Source organism: Heptranchias perlo, chromosome 9, assembly GCF_035084215.1.
Source record: "Heptranchias perlo isolate sHepPer1 chromosome 9, sHepPer1.hap1, whole genome shotgun sequence".
In the NCBI taxonomy this organism is placed as follows: domain Eukaryota; kingdom Metazoa; phylum Chordata; class Chondrichthyes; order Hexanchiformes; family Hexanchidae; genus Heptranchias; species Heptranchias perlo.
This window is the reverse complement of record NC_090333.1, coordinates 29,768,405-29,790,067: the sequence shown is the minus strand read 5'-3', so window position 1 is coordinate 29,790,067 and position 21,663 is coordinate 29,768,405. Positions and strand designations below refer to the sequence as shown.

At 40.6% G+C, this 21,663-nt stretch overlaps 1 protein-coding gene across 1 annotated transcript in view; it reads right to left on the bottom strand.

Annotated features, from left to right (window-relative positions):
• Window positions 1-1,152: 1,152 nt before the first annotated feature.
• Window positions 1,153-21,663, bottom strand: part of atp6v0b (ATPase H+ transporting V0 subunit b) — a 40,834-nt gene continuing 20,323 nt past the window's right edge. The window contains exons 3-8 of the mRNA XM_067990100.1: window positions 21,522-21,605; window positions 20,842-20,919; window positions 12,620-12,689; window positions 11,599-11,650; window positions 9,667-9,857; window positions 1,153-6,290 (exon numbers count right to left, since the gene is read on the bottom strand). Coding sequence (XP_067846201.1) covers window positions 6,264-6,290; window positions 9,667-9,857; window positions 11,599-11,650; window positions 12,620-12,689; window positions 20,842-20,919; window positions 21,522-21,605 — 502 coding nt within the window. The 3' untranslated portion in view covers window positions 1,153-6,263. The remainder of the gene's footprint in view (window positions 6,291-9,666; window positions 9,858-11,598; window positions 11,651-12,619; window positions 12,690-20,841; window positions 20,920-21,521; window positions 21,606-21,663) is intronic.

The window sequence follows — 21,663 nt, the reverse complement described above, 5'->3', positions numbered from 1 at the left end:
ACCTTATCTCCATCTAGCCGCCTCGGTTCCGTAATCCTTAACGCCCTAGCGTAACAAATATCTATCAATCTCAGTTTTGACATTTTCAATTGACCTACCCTCAACAGCTTTTTGGGGCTAGAGCATTCCAGATTTCCACTACCTTTTGTATGAAGAAACGTTTCCTGACATCACCCCGGAACAGCCTAGCTCTAATTTTAAGGCTATGAGTCCCTGTACTGGACTCCATCAGAGGAAATAGTTTCACCCCATCAACTCCATTAATCATCTTAAACACCTCAATTACATCACCCCTTAAATCTCAACACTCAAGGCTGCTGAGCAGAAGAACCTAGGTTTTTGTGTATGAGACATTGAGTTCTGCCAGGCCGTAGCAAGCAAATAGGACTTACTGGCAGGAGAATTAAATATAAAACAAAAAAAAAACTCCTTGCTCTGCTAGAATACGGTGTCCAATTTTGGTCCCCTCACATTGTGGGGGATATAGAGGGCCTGGAAAAGGTTCAGAGGTTACCACTCAATTGAACCTTAATTGAAGGAGCCTCGGTTACCACAGTAGGCTGAGAGAAGGTTTTTTAAAAAAAAATTCCAAAAAAGTAGACTTCAGGGAGGTTTGAGAATGAAAGGATTAGGCTTGTGGACAGAAAGGTGGTCTATCTCTGTAGTCTATTCGAGCTAGATGGATTGGGAGGAACAGGGGACATGAGAATAAGTTACAAAAGCACAATGGGTGGCCAATGTGCCTACATATCGAAGGTAAGTGGTTCATTTGGGGGAAAAAGGGGGAAATTTGGATCTTTCTGGATACGGACTGCAGCGGTTCAAGAAGGCGGCTCACCACCACCTTCTCAAGGGCAATTAGGGATGGGCAATAAATGCCGGCCTTGCCAGCGACGCCCACATCCCGTGAACGAATAAAAAAAACCAAAAAACATGAACTTAGAAGGGACAAATCTCATCTACTATACTGTGAAACCACTCAGCTTGTATAACTACTCCCTGTGCCACTTTTCACCTGTGCACCAGTCATGAGGAACAGAAACTGGAGTACCAATTTCATAAAACCTAATAGAAGTGAAATTTCAATTTCAATAAAAGGAACGTTACACCAAATTACTAGCACTGACAAAAACTGAAATTAAACTACAGCAGTTTTTTTTCCCCATATAATTTTAATTTCTCAAGGATTTTGCAAGTTGAATCCTGTGGGTAACAAAGCCCACCAAGAACATATTCCCATAAAGGCATTCTACAAAGTTCATCACTTGCACATTTCAACACAATCACAAAATTAGGATAATTAGCATCATCCGTTGTAAAGAAATCGGATATAGTGATTTTCTAGCTACTTTTACACATGTACAGGTAAAATTCCAGGAATGCAGTACAGGATCTCTGATGAACATTTCTTATACAAGAATCTGCAAGAACATGTACATTACAAAGGATAAAGGAAAATGTCACCACATTCCAGGCTTAAGATCTTCTGTTGTAAGTCTGTAGGAACTATTCAGGCAGGTTGCCTATCAAACGTATGTAGGTGGTTGCCATCACTTTTGGTTACTTAGTTTTAGTCGGGTTTACCAGAATACAGAAGGTTGTAGAGAGCTGCACAGTCCTTCTCAGTTTAATGCACACCATTAACTGCCCTGCTTAAACCAGGGCATTATATGCAAGATGATTGTTCAGCCAAGAACAATTTAACTTATACAACATGACTCTCATTACACATGGCAATAAATGAAACACCCACAATATTCTATTTCCCTCTACATAAAGAGACATGTCCCACCCAAACTACTGTTGATCAAGGCTCAGCTGGTTCATCAGCCTTTTTATTTGCTCTGAAAATGTTCTATATAATTGTTTACTTGAACATCCATAAAAACTAATCACCTCTCTATACAACTGTAATTTGAAACCTAATCATCTTTTTTCTACAACTAAAAACTGACATAATTCATTGCAACCTGGGTCTGCTGAACTAAGATTCCAATAGAAGTCATCCCATGGGAGAATGCATTTGGTTGACCTCTATCAATGAAAACTTTTTAAACAGTTGTTATAATTACAACAGTTTTGTCTCCTCTCCTCCTCCTCCTCCCCTGGTAGTTTAAAATCATGGCTTTAGATGCCACGGACCCAAAGTTTCACTTGATCATGGCAGATGGAGGTTACCACAATGATCTCCATTATAAGCCACTAACTGTTCTCATGCCACTGTGAAAAAGATCTTCAAGTACTCGATTACACCGACAATTAACAAACATGCAGTTAGAAGCTGTCTCGTGAAATTAGCTGAATCCCGTAAACAAATCCTACCGCTGACTAGTGTTTGTTTTATTTCAAGTCAGCCACGAACATTTTAACAAAAGATCGCAAGTCAAATTGGGTGTATGAATCAAGATAGTTGTGAACAAATTACAACCTTACTTTGCAGGTGCAAGTATATAAAACATTAATAATGTGGACTTTTAACAATTTGAAGAAATCAGAGTTAGATATATATATATATATCTTCAATTTTGGTTCACAAATCAATGATTTTTCTCCCTATCCCCTTCCAAGGAAAAATCTGCAAATTTAAATATATAAATATGATTATCCAACTATATTATGTTAATTTTCCTTTGCTGAGATTAGAATGATTTGTATTAGAACTGCAGCATCCTTTTGCCAACATTCCATCCATGGCTGCCCTCTCCTTCAATTCACTTCATGATTTGTACAGCTAGTTGTGAAGTCAGTTCTAAAAATTCTGGCTCACTGGAAACTGCCCAAACTTATTTCATTTTAGATACTAAACTTGCATGAAAAAAGCACAATTCTTTATCACAGAACATAGAGTTGAATCCAAACTCAAGCCCATTGGCAAAAAGACTAAGAATGCCCTAAACAGACTGCACCACATAAACAAAAGTGGTGCGATATAGGGTTAAGAAAAACACACTATATGGTGAGCAAATTAAATTATCTTGTGTAACATAGTCTTCAAACAAGTTCAAATAGAGACAAGGAAAAACTTCACTACAGGAATCTGAAGATGCCTTTAAAAAAAAACAGATCTATGAACAGGTCAATAAAAAGTGATGCTGCAGCTTCAATTTAGATTATATGGAATAACTGTAAATTCATACCAATTGATTTATGGTTTCAGTATTTCCACAAGGAGGCAGTAGAATATCTTTCCTTTGTTTATATCTACACTTTCCAGGAAGTGCTTTAATGCTATACACACACACACATTTTCAAAATCAGGTCTTGGCCTGAATTAAGACCAATGACAAAAAGGTATTTTAAACAAATCTCTACAGCTTAATGAGAAAGAAGTTGTAAAAACACATCAGCGGGCTCCAGTTTACAGAAAATATACATCTGACAGAACAGAATATTAGCTAAATATGCCAGGTGAGCCCTGGACCTCATTCAAGAATGGATAAACTACACTATGTATAAAAACATACTTTAAGCAAATTCCTACTTTCAACAAGGTGATGTCAGTGTTGGGGAATGGAACATTTTTGTATCCAACAGGTTAGGAACGCTGGGTAAAATTCCCAGTATATTGCCAAAACATACCCAGACTCCCAAACATAAAAGATAGGTTTTTATTATTAGTGAAACCTTTTCACACTAGCCATCCTTCTGGCCTCAGATAATTCAGTTACAAATTATTTTTATGCTGTGATCCTATGCCCTTTAGGAAGTGGATTGAGACGGGCTGAATTCTGCACTTAGGGCCTTCACAACCAACAAAGACTTCCATCTCATCAAGTTCTGGACTGAATACAAATTCAGGTCAGGACACCATTCTAACTCCAACACCCAGCTTCCAACTTTCCTCCTATACAACACACCTACACATGGACCTGGGTTATGTAATTTAAAATTCTAACTTATAACTAGTAAAAAAAATTATAGTTGATTTACATTTACTGGTGTCATTATATGCACCATGTTTCTCATGTCATATCCAGCAGGTAACTCATCCCACTGGTCATGTCATTGCTCACCTGGACAGGAGACAGATTTGAAGTTATTTTGTGGATACTGGATGCCTTTGATCAATTTATTTGCTAGAGCACTTGCAGTCGATATTGCTGAGCACATTTTATCACTGAACATTAGGAAGAATTGCAGTCCTATCTAGTGGTTACTCGCTGCCTAGGCGAAGTCACTTCCATAGCCAGAAACTACAATAAGAATAAGAACATAAGAAATAGGAGTAGAAGTAGGCCATACGGCTCCTCGAGCATGCTCCGCCATTCAATCAGATCATGGCTGATCTTCGACCTCAGCTCCACTGTCATTTGAAACCCTCTGGCAACTAGGGATTGCATCAGGAGATGGGGCGAGGGGATTAGATAGGAGTGATAACGCAACAATATTAGGAGCCCTGTAGCGAGGGTAAAGGTGACGATATTTTCACTTTACATGTTTGAGACCCCGGGCAGAGTCTTGACTCTACCAAATGCTATAACTCACCCAACCACCAACTAACAGTATTGTCAAGGGAGGAAAATAAAATTGAAATTGTCTGTTACGCCAAACATCGAGCACACCACCTACGGACTAAATTAGTAAGTGGCAATAGTTATGGAAGTCTGCAAAAGTTCATATACCTGACAATGAAGGATTGGGGAGGGATTTAAGAGTACAATAAAGTGTGAAACTGAAGAAAATAGTACATTCTGAAGTTTCTAGATTCAAAAGTTTACTTTTAATAGTCAATCTATTTCCAAGCTTAAAGCTGCTAGTGGAAGGAATCAAAGAAAATTTATCTAGTTATGTCAGTTACCCTACAAAAAAAATCCAGATCACCATGTAGTTTATATTTAATCTGTAAAGTAAAAGATTTTAAATCACATTTTTGCAGCCAGATCCAAACGCAACACAAATTCAGGGCAAGTATATTTTGACATTGTGCTAGCTATGATTAAGAAGCTTCATCCAATATGGTGAACAGATAACACATATCCTGATGTAGTTTTCAGAACTTTGTGTAAACAAAAATCCCACCCAGCAATGATTTAGAGTAGTGAAGGTTACATGGATACAGATCATATAGGAGTGCATTTCATGCTTCAATCAACATGAGACATCTCTTGGCTCCACCATCCATGTTATAGCCAGTACTGTTCTGCTTAAATCAATTGGATTAGCTGTTCAATGTACCTATGGTACTCATTTAGGACTATTGAGTACTAGCACAAGAAATGTGGAGATTTTTTCTTTTTTGAAGGATTATTAGTATATTACTCTCACCACCCTTCACAAAAGATAAAATAAGGTCAAATGGCACTCGAGTTAAGGCATGATTAAGGGCTAATTGACGTTATTATAATGCCCTCAATGAGTCAGCATTGATACACTTGTGATGAGACCTAAATACTGTTATGTAACTATTACTTTACGGTCCAGGACATTCAAATTTAACTTTTTGTTTCAGTAAATCTAACACTCAGTCAAATTCAATTGGTTTAGGTGTTGCAATGGGTTAATCTGTCTCAAATACAAATACAAGCATGCATACAGATGAGCAATACTGCAATAGAAATTTTCCAGGTCTCACTAGAATTTAATTCCTCTAAACAAAATGCAGTGGGAAAGCAGCAGTAGGGTGGGCACAGAAAGAGAATGCTTGATGGAGACCCACATATAAACTTGTTCTTTATTTTTGTGGTTGTCATTTTGGCGAAATGCTCAAAGTTTCTCCATTACATTTACAAGGAGAATAAAACACACATACGAAGGTGCAACTTAGGTACACAAATTGATGGGAGCTCAGTTTAGTATAAACTCATCCATTGCAGATTTAGTATGATCTCTGCAAGCCACAGGACTCTGATGTAAATGTAGCATCAGATATATTATCATGGTCACTGTTAAACACAGGTGTTTTCAGTTGGTGCATTGCACCATGTCACAAAGGATGAATCTCATCACTTATAAATGACAGCAAAAGAAGTCTTCAATATTCTGTCTCACTACTCCAACCCCATTCCAAAACCTAAGTGGATAATACATTTTCAAGTTAAACAGAATACAGACTAAACTATAGAATACTGCTGTACAGCACCTGGTCCATGTTGCAGAACTGATCAGGAATCACTTCAGACTGTATCACAATCACTCCTCAGCAAATGATGGGTTAAAAACCACTTAAACAATATATTGGGAAAATATACACTTAAATAAATTATGTACAACAAATCTTGGTCTCATTTCCAGAACTTCAGACTCTTACAATGTCTTCATGATGTCTAATCTCCCATTTTCACCTTGGTTGTCTGTTTTAAAGAAAAAGAATAAATTAGATTTTACAGCAATAACCATTTCAGCAGATGCTGCATCTGCTAAAGAGATTATTTTACAATTTTGTGTAAGTACACAAAGATAGATGATATACTTCTCATTCTGCACTGGTACACAGATAATAGTAATTGGCATTAAAGGCAATAATGCACTTCTTGCCCTGTATTCAGCATATTTCAAACCTGAAAGGATTTTCATATAGAATTGAAAGGGCATTAATAATGAACCAGTAAGTATCCGTTACAGTATCTTTGAATGTTTTCCTCACATGGAAACAAGTTGCATTTATATAGAGGCTTTAACATAGAAAAATGCCCCAAAGCGCTTCACAGAGGTGCAATCAAAAAAAATGGATGCCATGCTAAAGACAACATACTGGGAAGGCTGACCAAAAGGTCAGTTTTAAGGAAGGTCTTAAAAGTAGACAGGTAGAGAAGCAGAGGAGCTTAAGGGAGGGAATTTCAGAACATTGGGCCCAGACAGCTGAAGACATGGCTGACAATGGTGGGGAGAAGGAAGGCCTGAGTCAGAAGAACAGGAGGCAGACTGGACTGGAGGTGGTTACAGAAATGGGGAGTGGCAAAACCATGAAGGGATTTTAAATGTGGGACAATGGGGGACCAGGAGCCGATACAGATCAACAAAGACAGGAGCGATGGACCAGCAGGACTTGGTGCGGGATAGGATGCAGGCAGCAAAGTTCTGAAAGAGATTGGAAGATGAGGTTTGCCAGGACAGCACTGCAATATTCAAGCAGCGAGAGCGAGAGAAAAGCTCAGCTCAGGGTTGAATAAGATGCCTACAGTCTGGTTCAGCCTGATGCAGTGGCCAGGGAGGGGGGGATGGAATTGGTAGCCAAGGTATGGACTTTGCAGAGGGGGGCCAAGGACAATATTTATCTGGAGGAAATTGACATTTAAGACTGGATGTCAGAAAAGCAGTCAGACAGCACAGAGGCAGTGGAAGGGTAAAGCTGGATGTTAGCATGTATGCAAGAAGCTGACACCATATCTACAGATGATGTTGCCAAGGGGGCAGCATTTAGACGAGGAAGATGCGGCAGCCAAAGATAGATCAGTGTGGAGGCAGGAAGAGAAGCCATTGTTGGAGATGCTCTGGCTAGGATCAGATAGGCAAGAGTGGAATCAAGCGAGGGCAGTCTCAGTGAGCTAGACAACAGAGTAGAGGCGTTGGAGAAGGATGATGGTTGACTGTGTCATACGCTACAAAGAGTTTGAGGAGGGATAGTGCTCCACAGTGAACGTCGTTTGTGACTTTGGTTAGGGCTGTTTCAGTGCTGTGGGAGGGGCAGAAACCTGATTAGAGAGATTCAAACAGGGTGTTGTGAGCAAGATGGGCATTGATGTGACAACATGTTCAAGGACTTGAGAGAAAAGGCTGCTTGGAGACAAGGCAGTAATTTGAAAGGATAGAGGGTCAAGGGTGTGTTTTTTTGAGGAGGGGTAGTGATGGCAGCTTTTAAAGGGAGGAGGACAATACTCGAAGAGAGGGAACCATTTAGTGTCAAGTAACATGAAGGCCAGAAATGGAAGTTGGGCAGTCTGCAGTTTAATGGGAATGGGATCAAAATGTCCAGGAGGTGGGTCTCTTGGACGAGATGAGTTTGGAGGGGGCATGGGGAGAGAATCAGGAGTAGAGCTTGATGTAGTTCAGCCATAAACTCTGAAGTTGGCTAGGCCAGTTGTGTGCCAGATAAGGAGGATGGGGCAGTTGGAGTTGCTACTTTGAGGAACGTGTTGCTGACTCCTCACATGTGCCCTTCAGAAAATGCCAAGAGAGAGCATCCATGGGCTTATTCAAGAGGCTTTGGCAAATGAAATGGAGGGTATGCAGCCCCCGTTCATGAATCCCACCTAATGGACACTGCAACCAGAAGAAATCTATTTACATATTCTCAAAGGTCATTTGGTTTCATGAAGCTGAGGAGTGAGCAGGTGATCCAAGATGCAGACTTTGAAGACTACCATTAATAACACGCAAGGATAATGGGTTGCCATGCTTAAAACTGAACCCAATAGCCTTGCTAATTGGTGCAGACAAGCAATCAGATCCAATTCTTCTTCATTACTCGCCATCAAACTTGCTTTAGTCTTGCCAATTATTGAGCTGCAAGAAATTCAAACTGATGTACAACTTGATGTTAGACTGCCTGGCATTAGTATGGAATCAAGGATGGCAATGGAGAAGTAAGGGTGGTAATAGAGAAATAAAGCTGGGTATCACTGGCACAAAAAAATTGACCGATGCTTGCAGATAACATCACCAAGGGTCAACACAAATTAGGAATAGGAGGGGGCCAAGGATCTAGATGACTATTGGCTCAGTCAAAGCCAGTTATGATGTGTAGCCCACATTGGGGTGCGTAACAATGGAATTGGTAGCATCGTGGAAGGAGGATGGTATGTTCGACCATGTTGAAGGTCAAAAAGGGATCAGACACCCTAGATACAGTCACACACAATACCATGTGATTTGAACCAAGGGTCTCATTAATCTGTTTTTTCCCTTGTCCACAGTAAACAGATTCAGATAGAGTGGAGAGAAGTGGGCACAGAATGGTGGGCGCAGCAGCAGTGACACTTCCAGAACTTCAGAAAAAATGGGGTGGTAGTCGTAGAGGGCAGTGAGTAGGCTTTAAGAAATGGGGCAACTGTGGCAGTTCTGAAAGTGGGAGAACAAGGCCAGAGGAAAGGGAGCAGTTGATGTCAGCAAGTATTGGATCGAGAACAAATAGTGGAGTGGAGTTGGGAAGGATAGGAATCAAGAGAGCAGGCGGTGGGTCCCATGCAGTCATGTAAGAGCTGCAGTGGAAGAAAGGGGAGAAGCTATGCTGTTGAGGTCAGAGTTTGAGTGGAGATTGAAGGGAGAGTGGTCAAGGAGGGCAGAGGAACTGGAGAAGGCCAAGACAGCTGAACTGATTAGCCTCCAAAATTGACACACTCGCAACTGATATCAAATAGGAGGACAGTGAGGGCAGCGATGGGAGCTCGGGGGAGGTGGTTTACAGTGAACAAAAAAAAGTTGGGGATTATCCTTGCTCTTCAAGATGATCTTAAATTAATCATCTAATTTTATACAGGTAATTCAGATTCAGTTTATTCAGCATTAGGCAAGTTTTTTTGTGAAGAAGCCAAACATCAGCATAGATAATGTTGAAGCATATTGGTGTTTAATGTTTCAGGTTGAATTGTATTAAAATTTTAATTAATCTCATACCAGAAGGTTTGATACCTAGTTAATAAAATCTGAACCTATCCTTTTGTACAGTGTGCACATCCCCAGGCCCCTCTTTACCAAACACCTCCTCTAAAACAGAGTCAACCATCTTACCTGTAGAATAGCCACAATGACTCCAAACAACCCAATGGCGCTGCCAAAAATTTCAACGATCAGGATCTTGACAAACAGACTGGCATTCTGAGCATCAGCCAGAGCAGCACCACTCCCCACAATACCAACGCAGATGCCACAAAAGAGGTTAGAAAATCCAACAGTCAGGCCAGCCCCAAACATGGAGAACCCTACAAACAAAAATAGGGAATTGAGAAATCTACTGTCAAAGCTTTGTCCATATTTGTTGGGTGAAATCAACAATGTACAAACAAATGGATCAAGGGTTTCCTCACAACCTCACAGACCTTTTTGATGCACAGTGTAGGAGGAAGAAAAACAGTAAAGCCATAGGATGCATGAGTTAAGAAAATGTTTCCTCCTCCTCTCAAATGCATACTAACTAGAACAATTAGTCCATTATATGATGGATAGAAGAGCCTGCATGTAACAGGGTTAAATCCACCAACTAAAAGAATATGAAGAGTATTTCAAAGGAATATTCCAGGCTGGCATTCAAAATAAAAGGGAAACTCCTTTCATAGACAAACTTTAATCATTGCTGCCATTTTGTCTAGCTCACATAAAATGGTATTTGGCCGACATGCCAGCCCCTTCTGATCACAACTACCAATGAGAGGTAACTGCAAAGAGCTGGCAACATCATCTACCCAATGAACATTACATTATATTTTCGTAGACTAAGTGGAATAAGCTTTTATAACCAGTAAGTTTACTTGCTCTCAGCTTTGTCACATGATTTCGAACAAGACTGACGATACAAACTTCCAATTTGGATTTGGAATATTCCTTTAAAAAAAAAATCACTGGCTAAACTAGTCTTTTCAAATACCCTCAACATGCTCCTTTCCTATCTTTTCAAATAAAACCCATCCTCTTCCCAAAATCCCATTTATGAACGAGTACTGCAGGTACATCAGTTCAAAACTTAGAAATCTAGCACCATCTCTTTCCTGAACTAACTGATTTAAACAAATAGCAGAATACATAATAAGAGAATGGTGAAACAGGACTAACACTGGTATTGATTGTTTAAATTGCCGAGCAGTTTTGAGCAGTAGATCCACATCTCAAAAAAATTAGAATCCAAATGAAGGGACTCTGCATCCTCCCACCCCAACGTCAAAATGACTTGGCTGAAGGAATAGAGAGTTATATATATATATATATATATATATATATGTATGTTTGCAGATGACACTAAGTTAAGAAGCACAGTAAATTGTGTAGATGGGAGAATTAAGTTACAATGAGACAGACAGACTAAGTGAATGGGCAAAACTATGGCAGATGGAGTTCATTGTGGAGAAATGTGAGGATATCCACTTTGTATCAGAAAAAGACAAATCGGAATATTTTCTTAATAGCAAGAGGCTAGGAGTTGTGGACGAGGAAAGGGATTTAGGTGTCCATGTAATCAGTTCTAACCCCCAAGTAAGGATTTTGGTCAACATTGCAACCAATAAAATAGGTTTATTTTCTGCAATAACACAATAATCCAGTCAGGAGTGGAAAAGATTAAAAGGCACCCCTACAGAGTTAAGTAAACTGTAATCTAACAGTACTATTTCTAATGTATAATCTCGTAAGCAAGTTTTGCAAACAGTTAACTTGTGGTTTGAGTTTATTTTCTGGCACCGTCTCCGATGGTTGGAAAAAGTCTGTATATACCAAGAAATGAAAACTCACATCAAGAGCCTGCACAGCCACTCAGCCCATCAGCAACTAGAAATGGTGGCAACCTCTCCCCTTGCCAGTACCATTTATACAGTGCTCTCGCCAAAATTGAGGCTGCTATCAGTAGCAGCTCCAAGGTAAATGCACCCTTAAATAGAAACTTCCATTTCAAATCCAGTGCACACAAGTAACTAATTTTAAAATTGGTAAAACAAAAAACCAAACCTAACCTACCTGCTTGATAATTCCTGGCTCCAATTGTCTGAGGGGTAGTGCCACTGAATGGCTGTGGAGAAGAAAAAATATTTTTAAAATAACAGCAGTCGCCAGTCCACCACTTTCAAACTATTCATCTAAACAAAAGCCATCTGTTACTGGTACAAGGCAGCTTTTGTGGGGTTTAGCTATTTCAGTTTATCCTATCAACAAGGCCTTTCAACCACTCTTCAAAGAACTGTTTCCACAATAAACAGATGCATTCAGAAACCCAAATGTAAAGAATATTTTTTGTGGTACTTTCCTTAAATGTGCTGTTAGTTGCTACACGCAAGTTGTGCGAAAAGGTTCCAGAGACAATTTTAAGCTGTTATATTTAATAAAATAAACAATATAGAAGAATCAGATTCACAGGTCTTGATTTCTTTGCTTCTCCCTCAACAGACCTTACAATATTCTCCACCCAAAGAGTGAGGGGAGGCAATTTACTCCAAGGGTTCTGCTAACTGCAGTCTATCAAATCATGCATGAATGTGGCCAGGGTAGACGCAACTTCCTTGGGAAGCATAGCTAAGAACAGGAGCTGCAAATGTGCAGAATAGAGAGAGTAAACATGGGTCCTATTTAAAACTGTAAAAGTACCGAGTGCCAATTGTACCATCCTTGCCACATTGTTGCAGAGGCAAAAAAAGTACTATGGTCTATATAAATCATTGAGTGCTTTCACCTGGAAGAGTATACTGCTTAGCAACACCACTGCTATTGTGATGTGATGCCTGCTTCTGTTCTTTTGAAGACAGTAAAGAGACATTGCATACAAGCATACCTGAATTAGTGCACTAATTGGCAAGTGTTACATGTAAATTGGATTTATGGGATGAGACATTTCAGCTTTAGTCAATATAATGGACATGCTTTATCTTACCCCCAACCTTTTAATACATTTCTGGTCAGATTTTGACATCAAATGTATCTCATGTTACATTAAAAGTTAAAAATGAGCAAATCACTTTACATTTATACAAAAAAATTCACATACCTCTGCCATATTACTGATGACAATGGCCATGATAATCCCATAAATTGCAACAGCTTCGCAGAAAATGATGCTACAATACAAAATTAAATGTCATTGTATTTCTTTTTTTAAAAAAAGTTTTTTAAAAAGTCACTTCTGTTGAACAATCCAGAAATGAAGAACTGCTCCTTGGCCACTGCTAGGGTTACCAATGGTTGTGACTCTATATTTGCTAAAGCCCATTTTCAGACGTATTTCTTTTCTAAGCACCTGCTTCTAGCACTGACTCACTCCATGTAAATTACAGTGCTAAGATTCAGGTTTGCTCTCAATACTTTAAAATCATTAACATCTCAGCTCCCATAGGCAAGTGTACACTTCCTGTGATCTAAAACTTACCATTAAGTATTTGGTAGAGGTATACTACATAGAAACTACAGTACAGAAACAGGCCAGTCAGCCCCACAGGTCTCTGCTGGTGTTTATACTCCATATGTTCGCCTCTAGCTAAACTCTTCCAGTACTGCTACAACACTGGCATCTATCCGACAATGTGGAAAATTGCCCAGGTATGTCCTGTCCATAAAAAGCAGGATAAATCGAATCCGGCCAATTACAACCCCATCAGTCTACTCTCAATCATCAGCAAAGAGATGGAAGGTGTCGTCGACAGTGCTATCAAGCGGCACTTACTCACCAATAACCTGCTCACCGATGCTCAGTTTGGGTTCCGCCAGGACCACTCGGCTCCAGACCTCATTACAGCCTTTATCCAAACATGGACAAAAGAGCTGAATTCCAAAGGTGAGATGAGAGTGACTGCTCTTGACATCAAGGCAGCATTTGACCGAGCATGGTATCAAGGAGCCCTAGTAAAATTGAAGTCAATAGGAATCAGGGGGAAAACTCTCCAGTGGCTGGAGTCGTACCAAGCACAAAGAAAGATGGTAGTAGTTGTTGGAGGCCAATCATCTCAGCCCCAGGAGTTCCTCAGGGCAGTGTCCTAGGCCCAACCATCTTCAGCTGCTTCATCAATGACCTTCCGTCCATCATAAGGTCAGAAATGGGGATGATTGCAGTGTTCAGTTCCATTCGCAACCCCTCAGATAATGAAACAATCCATGCCTGCATGCAGCAAGACCTGGACAACATCCAGGCTTGGGCTCATAAATGGCAAGTAACATTTGCACCAGGCAATGAGCATCTCCAATGAGAGAGAGTCTAACCATCTCCCATTGATGTTCAACGGCATTACCATAACCGAATCCCCCACCATCAACTTCCTGGGGGTCACCATTGACCAGAAACTAAACTGGACCAGCCACTTAAACACTGTGGCTGCAAGAGCAGGTCAGAGGCTGGATATTCTGCGGCGAGTGATTCACCTCCTGACTCCCCAAATCCTTTCCACCGTCTACAAGGCACAAGTCAGGAGTGTGATGGAATACTCTCCACTTGCCTGGATAAGTGTAGCTCCAACAACACTCAAGAAGTTTGACAACATCCAGGGCAAAGCAGCCCGCTTGATTAGCACTCCATCCAGCACCTTAAACAGTCACTCCCATCACCAGCGGCGCACCGTGGCTGCAGTGTGTACTATTTACAGGATGCACTGCAGCAACTCGCCAAGGTTTCTTCGACAACACCTTCCAAACCCGCGACCTCTACCACCTAGAAGGACAAGGGCAGCAGGCACATGGAAACACCACCACCTGCACGTTCCCCTCCAAGTCACACACCATCCCGACTTGGAAATATATCGCCGTTCCTTCATTGTCGCTGGGTCAAAATCCTGGAACTCCCTACCTAACAGCACTGTGGGAAAACCTTCATCACACAGACTGCAGTGGTTCAAGGTGGCTGCTCACCACCACCTTCTTAAGGGCAATTAGGGATGGGCAATAAATGCTGGCCTTGCCAGTGACACCTACATCCCATGATCGAATAAAAAGTGAAGAAATTCCTCCTAAATTCCTTACTTGATCTGTTAGTGGCTGTTATGCCTCCTTGCTCTGACCTCACCCACAAGTGGAAACATCCACCCTAAACAACCCCATCATAATTTTAAATGCCTCTTAGTTCTCCTTAATCTTCTCTTTTTCAGAGGAAAGAGTCCCAGCCTGCCCAATGTTTCCTGATAGTTGCACCCTCTCAATTCCAGTAACATCCTTGTAATTCTTTTCTGCACTTTCTCCAGTGCTTCAATTTCCTTTTTGGTAACATGTACATCGGAACTGTGCACAGTATTCCAAGTGTGGTCAATTAAGGGTATATATTAAATGTTCCATTACCTCTCTGTTTTTGTATTCTATTCCTCTAGCAATGAAGCCCAGTTCTTTGTTAGTACTCTGTATGGCCGAATCAACTTGCATTGCTACTTTGTGATTTATGTATCTGTATTCCCAGATCTCTGCTCCACTACCCCATGTACTTTCTTACCTTCCGAGGAATAAGTGGCCTCCTTATTCCCATCTAAATGAACCACCTCACTTTGCTAATCTGAATTTAATTTGGAATTTATCCACCCACTCTGCACGTCTGTTTATGTTGTGTATTTTGGTGCAGTCTTCCACATTATCTATAACCCTCTCCCGCCCCACCCAATTTGCTATCATCTACAAATTTCAACACCATAACTCCAAATTGGAGTCCAAAATCATTTATGTATATGGTAAAAAAACGTGATTTCAGTGGGAATCGTGTGGGACAGAGTTTCCCACTTTCTGCCAGTCTGAGTGATTGTGATACTGGACCAGCAACCCAGAGGTCATTAATTCAAATCCCACCATGGGAAATTGTGAACACGAATTAAACAAATTTGGTAATTCATTGTCTTAACACCAAACAAAATATCTGTGAAAGCTTCCAGATCATTAAAAACTTAAATAGTTCACTAATGTCCTTCAGGGAAGGGAACCTACCACAGACTCCCCCCGCCCCCTCCACATCGTATGGCCTACAAACGACTAGTCCACAGTATGTAGTTCACTCTTAATGCTCTCAGAAGTGGCTCAGCAAGCCATTTGGTTGTCAGGGCAACTAGGGATGGACAATAAATATTGTCTTGCCAACATTGCCCCATCTGGAGAAGAATTTTTTTTTAAATCTAGTATACTATAGGACAAACATTCCTCCCTTTTGTTGCAAGCTTGCTACTGAATAGTATGTAGGACTCTACTATATCGCATGTCATTTCAGATGAGATATCAACCACTCGGGACATCTTTTGTAACAGGGTAAACTATTAAAAAGACTTATTCACACAATAGAACCACACAGTACAATACCTACTAGAAGGGTAGAGACAGGTGGAGGGATTAATTAAAACATGCCAATCGACAAGACTGAATTAGTTTTACATAACTTGAGATGAAATACTTCTTAGAAAATATATAATCTTGATCCCCAGCAAAAAAAAAATCTAGCCATTAAAAATTAATTAAGTAAAGAGCTAAATTCATTCTAGTGTTCCATGACAACATAAAAACATAAGAAATAGGAACAGGAGGAGGCCATACAGCCCTTCGAGCCTGCTCTGCCATTCAATAAGGTGATGGCTGATCTTTGACCTCAACTCCACTTTGCCACCTGATCCCCATATCCCTTGATTTCCTTAAGAGTCCAAAAATGTATTGAGCTCATTCTTGAATATACTCAACGATTGAGCATCCACAGCCCTCTGGGGTAAGAGAATTCCAAAGAGTCACAACCCTCCGAGTGAAGAAATTCCTCAATTCAGTCCTAAATGTCCAGGCCCTTACCCTGAGACTATGCCCCCTAGTTCTACACCCTCCAGCCAGGGGAAACAGCCTCTCAGCATCTACCCAGTCAAGCCCTCTCACAATCTTACATGTTTCAATGAGATCACCTCTCATTCTTCTAAACTCCAGAGAGTATAGGCTCATTCTACTCAATCTCTCCTCACAGGACAACCCTCTCATCCCAGGAATCAATCTAGTGAACATTTGTTGCACTGCCTCTAAGGCAAGAATATCCTTCCTTAGGTAAGGAGACCAAAACTGTGCACAGTACTCCAGGTGTGGTCTCACTAAAGCCCCGTACAATTGCAACAAGACTTCCTTACTCTTGTACTCCAACCCCCTTGCAATAAAGGCCAACATACCATTTGCCTTCCTAATTGCTTGCTGTACCTGCATGTTAACTTTGTGTTTCTTGTACGAGGACACCCAAGTCTCTCTGAGCACCAACATTTAATAGTTTCTCACCATTTAAAAAATATTCTGTTTTTCTATTCTTCCTACCAAAGTGAATAACCTCACATTTCCCCACATTATACTCCATCTGCCACCTTCTTGCCCACTCACTTACCTGTCTATATCTCTTTGCAGACTCTGTGTCCTCCTCACAGCTTTATACAGTCGGCAAACTTAGATGAAGGGACCGAGTGTAATGTATCCACGTCATTAATATAGATTGTAAATAGCTGAGGCCCAAGCACTGATCCTTGCGGCACCCCTCTAGTTACAGCCTGCCAACCCGAGAATGACCTGTTTATTCCTACTCTGTTTTCTGTCCATTAACCAATCCTTTATCTATATTACCCCCAACCCCATGTGTCCCTTATCTTGTGTAACGATCTTTTGTGTGGCACCGTAGCTAAAGCCTTTTGAAAATCCAAATATACTACATCTACTGGTTTCCCTTTATCTAATTTTCTAGCTACATCCTCAAAAAACTTCAGATTTGTTAAACATGATTTCCCTTTCATAAAACCATGTTGACTCTGCCTAATCATAGAATATTCTAAATGCCCCGTTACCATGCCCTTAATAATCAATTCCAGCATTTTTCCGACTACTGAGGCCAAGCTAACTGGCCTATAGTTCCCCGTTTTCTCTCTCCCTCCTTTCTTGAATAGCGGGGTTACATTTGCTATTTTCCAAACTACTGGGACCGTTTTAGAATCTAGGGAATTCTGGAAGATCAAAACCAATGCATCCACTATCTCTGCAGCCACCTCTTTTAAGAACCGTGGGATGTAGGCCATCTGGCCCAGGGGATTTGTCGGCTTTTAGTCCCATTAATTTCTCCAGCACTTTTTCTTTACTAATATTAATTACTTTAAGTTCCTATCATTAGACCCTTGGTTCCCCACTATTTGTCTTTTTTTGTGTCTTCTACTGTGAAGACAGATACAAAATATTTGTTTAACACCTCTATTTTCTTATCCCCCATTATAATTTCTCTTGTCTCAGCCTCTAAAAGGGACCCATGTTTGTTTTTACCACTCTTCCTTTCACACACTTGTAAAAGCTCTTACAATCTGTTTTCATATTTCTTGCTCGTTTACTCTCATATTCTATTTTCTCCCTCTATCAATTTTTTGGTCATCCTATGCTGGTTTCGAAAACTGTCCCAATCCTCAGGCTTACTACTCTTCTTGGCAACATTTTAACCTAATACTATCCTTAACTTCTTAGTTAGCCACAGATGGATCACTTTTCCCATGGGGTTTTTATTCCTCAATGGAATGTACATTCGTTGAGAATTATGAAATATTTCTTTAAATGTTCGCCATTGCTTAACTACGGTCATATCTTTTAATCAAATTTCCTAATCAACTTTAGTCAACTCGCTCCTCATACCTATGTAATTGGCCTTAAGTTTAAGACTCTAGTTTCAGACTTAAGTGCGTCACTCTTGAACTCAATGTGAAATTCTATCATATGATCACTCCTCCAGAGGATCCCTTACTATGAGATTACTAATTAACCCTGTCTCATTACAAAGGGCAAGATCTAAAATGGCCTGTTCCCTGGTTGGTTCCACGACATAATGTTCTAGGAAACTGTCTCGAATACATTCCATAAACTCGTCCTCCAAACTACTTTTGCCAATTTGATTTGCCCGGTCTATATGAAAATTAAAGTCCCCTACGATTATTGCATTACCTTTGTTTCAAGCTCCTCTTGTTTCTTGATTAATACTCTGTCCAACAGTATAACCACTGTTAGGGGGCCTATAAGCTACTCCCACCAGTGTTTTCTGCCCCTTGTTATTTCTTATCTCCACCCATACTGATTCTATTTTCTGATCTTCCAAGCCAAGGTCCTTTCTCAAGAAGAACTAAACTACTAACACACGATTTGTTCCGTTTTCTATATACACAATTCCTTTGAAGAGGGTGATGAGATTTGTAAAAATAAATTGTCCAAATCCAGATAATCTGAGACAAAGCGAACTTACTACCCACACCTTATATTTCAAGAATTTCTGATCAAAAGCAGCCGATCTTGATGGGATTCCAGGAAGTAGTCTTGCTTTAGGTCATCCCACAGCAACTTTGCAATCAAGATGTTAGTGTGTCACAGGGGGGACAAAGTACTTGGACAATAAGCCAAACATCTCATTTCTGAATAAATATGTCGACTTTTAAAATAGGTACAACCTCCATTTAAAACGAGAAACTATGAACAAAAAGATCCATTTTTAATCACAATCCATATTATCAGATTCATTTGCCACTTCCCTCGAAAGAAACTTTTGAGACTCTCTTTCAGGGAAAAATTTAGAAGCTCAAGGAACTCCTGGATGCCATCAACAGATCCCACTTCACTCTGACCTCCCCATTCTCACTCCTGTCTAGGAGCCCATCTGCCAAGTTAACATTGTCCTCTCTGACTGTGCCCTTCTGAACTCAAGTCCCGTTCTCAGCAAAAGCCTTACCTTCACCCCCGCCCCTCCATCCACCCAACTTCAATGAATTCCAAGCTCCACATGTTTTGAGTTCTTCCACTCCTGCCGTCAGCTTTTCTAATGTCCAGAACCCTACCTCAAGATTCTTAGCTCCTCTAAACCTTCTCAGTGAGGACTGCCATTGCAACATCACTCATCTGAATTTCTCTATTCCCCTCACTCTCATCTATCGCCCGTGAACTTGCAACTCTCCATTTTCAGTTCCAACAGTGACATTAAACATGGTAACAAGGGTGGCAATGCAGTTGAGTGGTGCTTAGGATAGTCAACTCGCTGAGACCAAACAGCAACTATGCGACGCATCTTCCTATTTCCATCTGGTCCATGACCGCACCCCCACCCCCCCAATCATTTTTCAAACCCTTCCTGATCACATTTCATCGTGATCTTGCCCTGTCTGCCACACCTTTGGCTCCTATCTTCACATCCCCCAACCCCAAATGGCCCATTTTTATCTGATGGGGTAAGAGGTTGGGGGTGGGGGGTGGGGGGGGGGGGGGGTGCGGGAGAAAGAAGGGAAATCATAACTTCCTATGGAAGGACAGTCTCCTTCATTTGTACATATATCTTGATGAACTTTATGGCAGACTCATTGTTTCAGCTTGCTCCTGTCCCAGTGAACTAGTCTCCTCTTATCTTGCTTCTAATCTTTGTTCCTTTGCCCAAACTCCGTCTAATCAGTGACTCTTCTGATGCTCTGATGAGTGCAAGCTATTCAGCATCTTAATTGGTTGGACAAGAGTCAGCATATCTGACCTTTATGTGTTCTCTTTTCCCTCACTTTTTATTTAGTTTAGTACAATAAAAGGAGCTCATCTTCCAGTTCTGATAAGGGTTCAACCTGAAAAGTTAATCTATTTCTTTTCGCTTTCCAGATACATGTTCTGTGCATTTTCAGCGTTTTGTTTTCATTTAGAAATCTACAGGTCCAGAGATGCACCAAAACCCAGAACTGAACGGAAAACTCTGTGGAAAGCCAATAGCTATGTTTTCTGAAATGTACAAGCCTCAATAACATTATTTTCCTGTTTAGTAGTAACAGCCTGATGAACAGAAAAACTTAAATGTTCGTAAAAAGAAAATTCACACTTAAATTCCTATTTCGCCTTTTCTTAGTCTCCCACAATTCACATCCATTACTCTGGCGGAGAGTGCTGGTGGGGTGACTGCTACATCTCCTGTGTTGTTTTATAGGCAATGCCAAACTGGAAAACCAAATCCCCATCTATTGCTTAACACCAGCTGTAAGAAAGTGCCAATCAGAAATACCTCCTTCCCAAAAAATGCTTACAATTGATTGACTTGGCAAGTATTATAATAATAGGTACAGCTCAAGGAACCACCATTTGGCCCATTGTGCCTGTGCTGGTTCTTTGAAAAAGCTATCCAATTAGTTCCATTCCCCTGCTCAATTATAAAACTGTGCTATTTTAAATTTAAAATTGATTTTATGTATATGGCAAAGCAGTTTTATAATTTTCAACATATTCAAGGCTGGGAGTTAAGAGATATTTCAAAACCATTACCTGACGAGATTTTTGGTTTTAATCCTAGGTGCCTTCACACCACCACCGAGAATGCTGGAACCAGTGATGTAAATCCCCCTGAGTAAGCAAGAATCAAAAACATGTGGTTAGATCTATTTTCTTTCTCTTGCCAATAAAACCATATTCCTTAGCTAATAGAGTGGACAGGCAACATATTCCCATGACTTTGGGAAGTCAGGACGCGAGCCACTCACCACAGAAGACCCAGCCTATGAGCTGCTCTAGTAGCCACAGCATTATGTGGCTAGTCCAGTTGAGTTTCTGGTCAATGGCGACCTCAGGCTATTGATGGTGGCGGATTCGGCGATGGTAATGCCATTGAATGTCATGGGGAGGTGGTCAAACTCTTTCTTGTTGGAGATGGTCATTGCCTGGCACTTGTGTGGCACAAATGTTACCTGCCACTTATCAGCCCACACCTGGATATTGTCCAGGTCTTGCTGCATGCAGGCATGGACTGCTTCATGAGAAAAATTGCTGTCCCCAACACAGAAAGGACAGCTTGATAACAGCGTATCCCTTGGAGGCTCTCAATTTAAAAAACATCCATGATCCAAAGCACAAGAAGTTTATGCTGGTTGACAAATCTAAATGTACTATAGCCTTTGGGGCATCACAGACAAATCTAGTCAATGATACTGATGAGAAAGAACTCTTACCATGCAGCCCCCACAACAGACAAAGAGATAGCCAATCCAATTCCAAGGTTTGCCCACATGAAGGGTGATGTTTCTGTTAAAAACCTATCAGGAATAAAAGAATATTACATATGAAAAGAATCTGTGTTTTTATTTTTACACT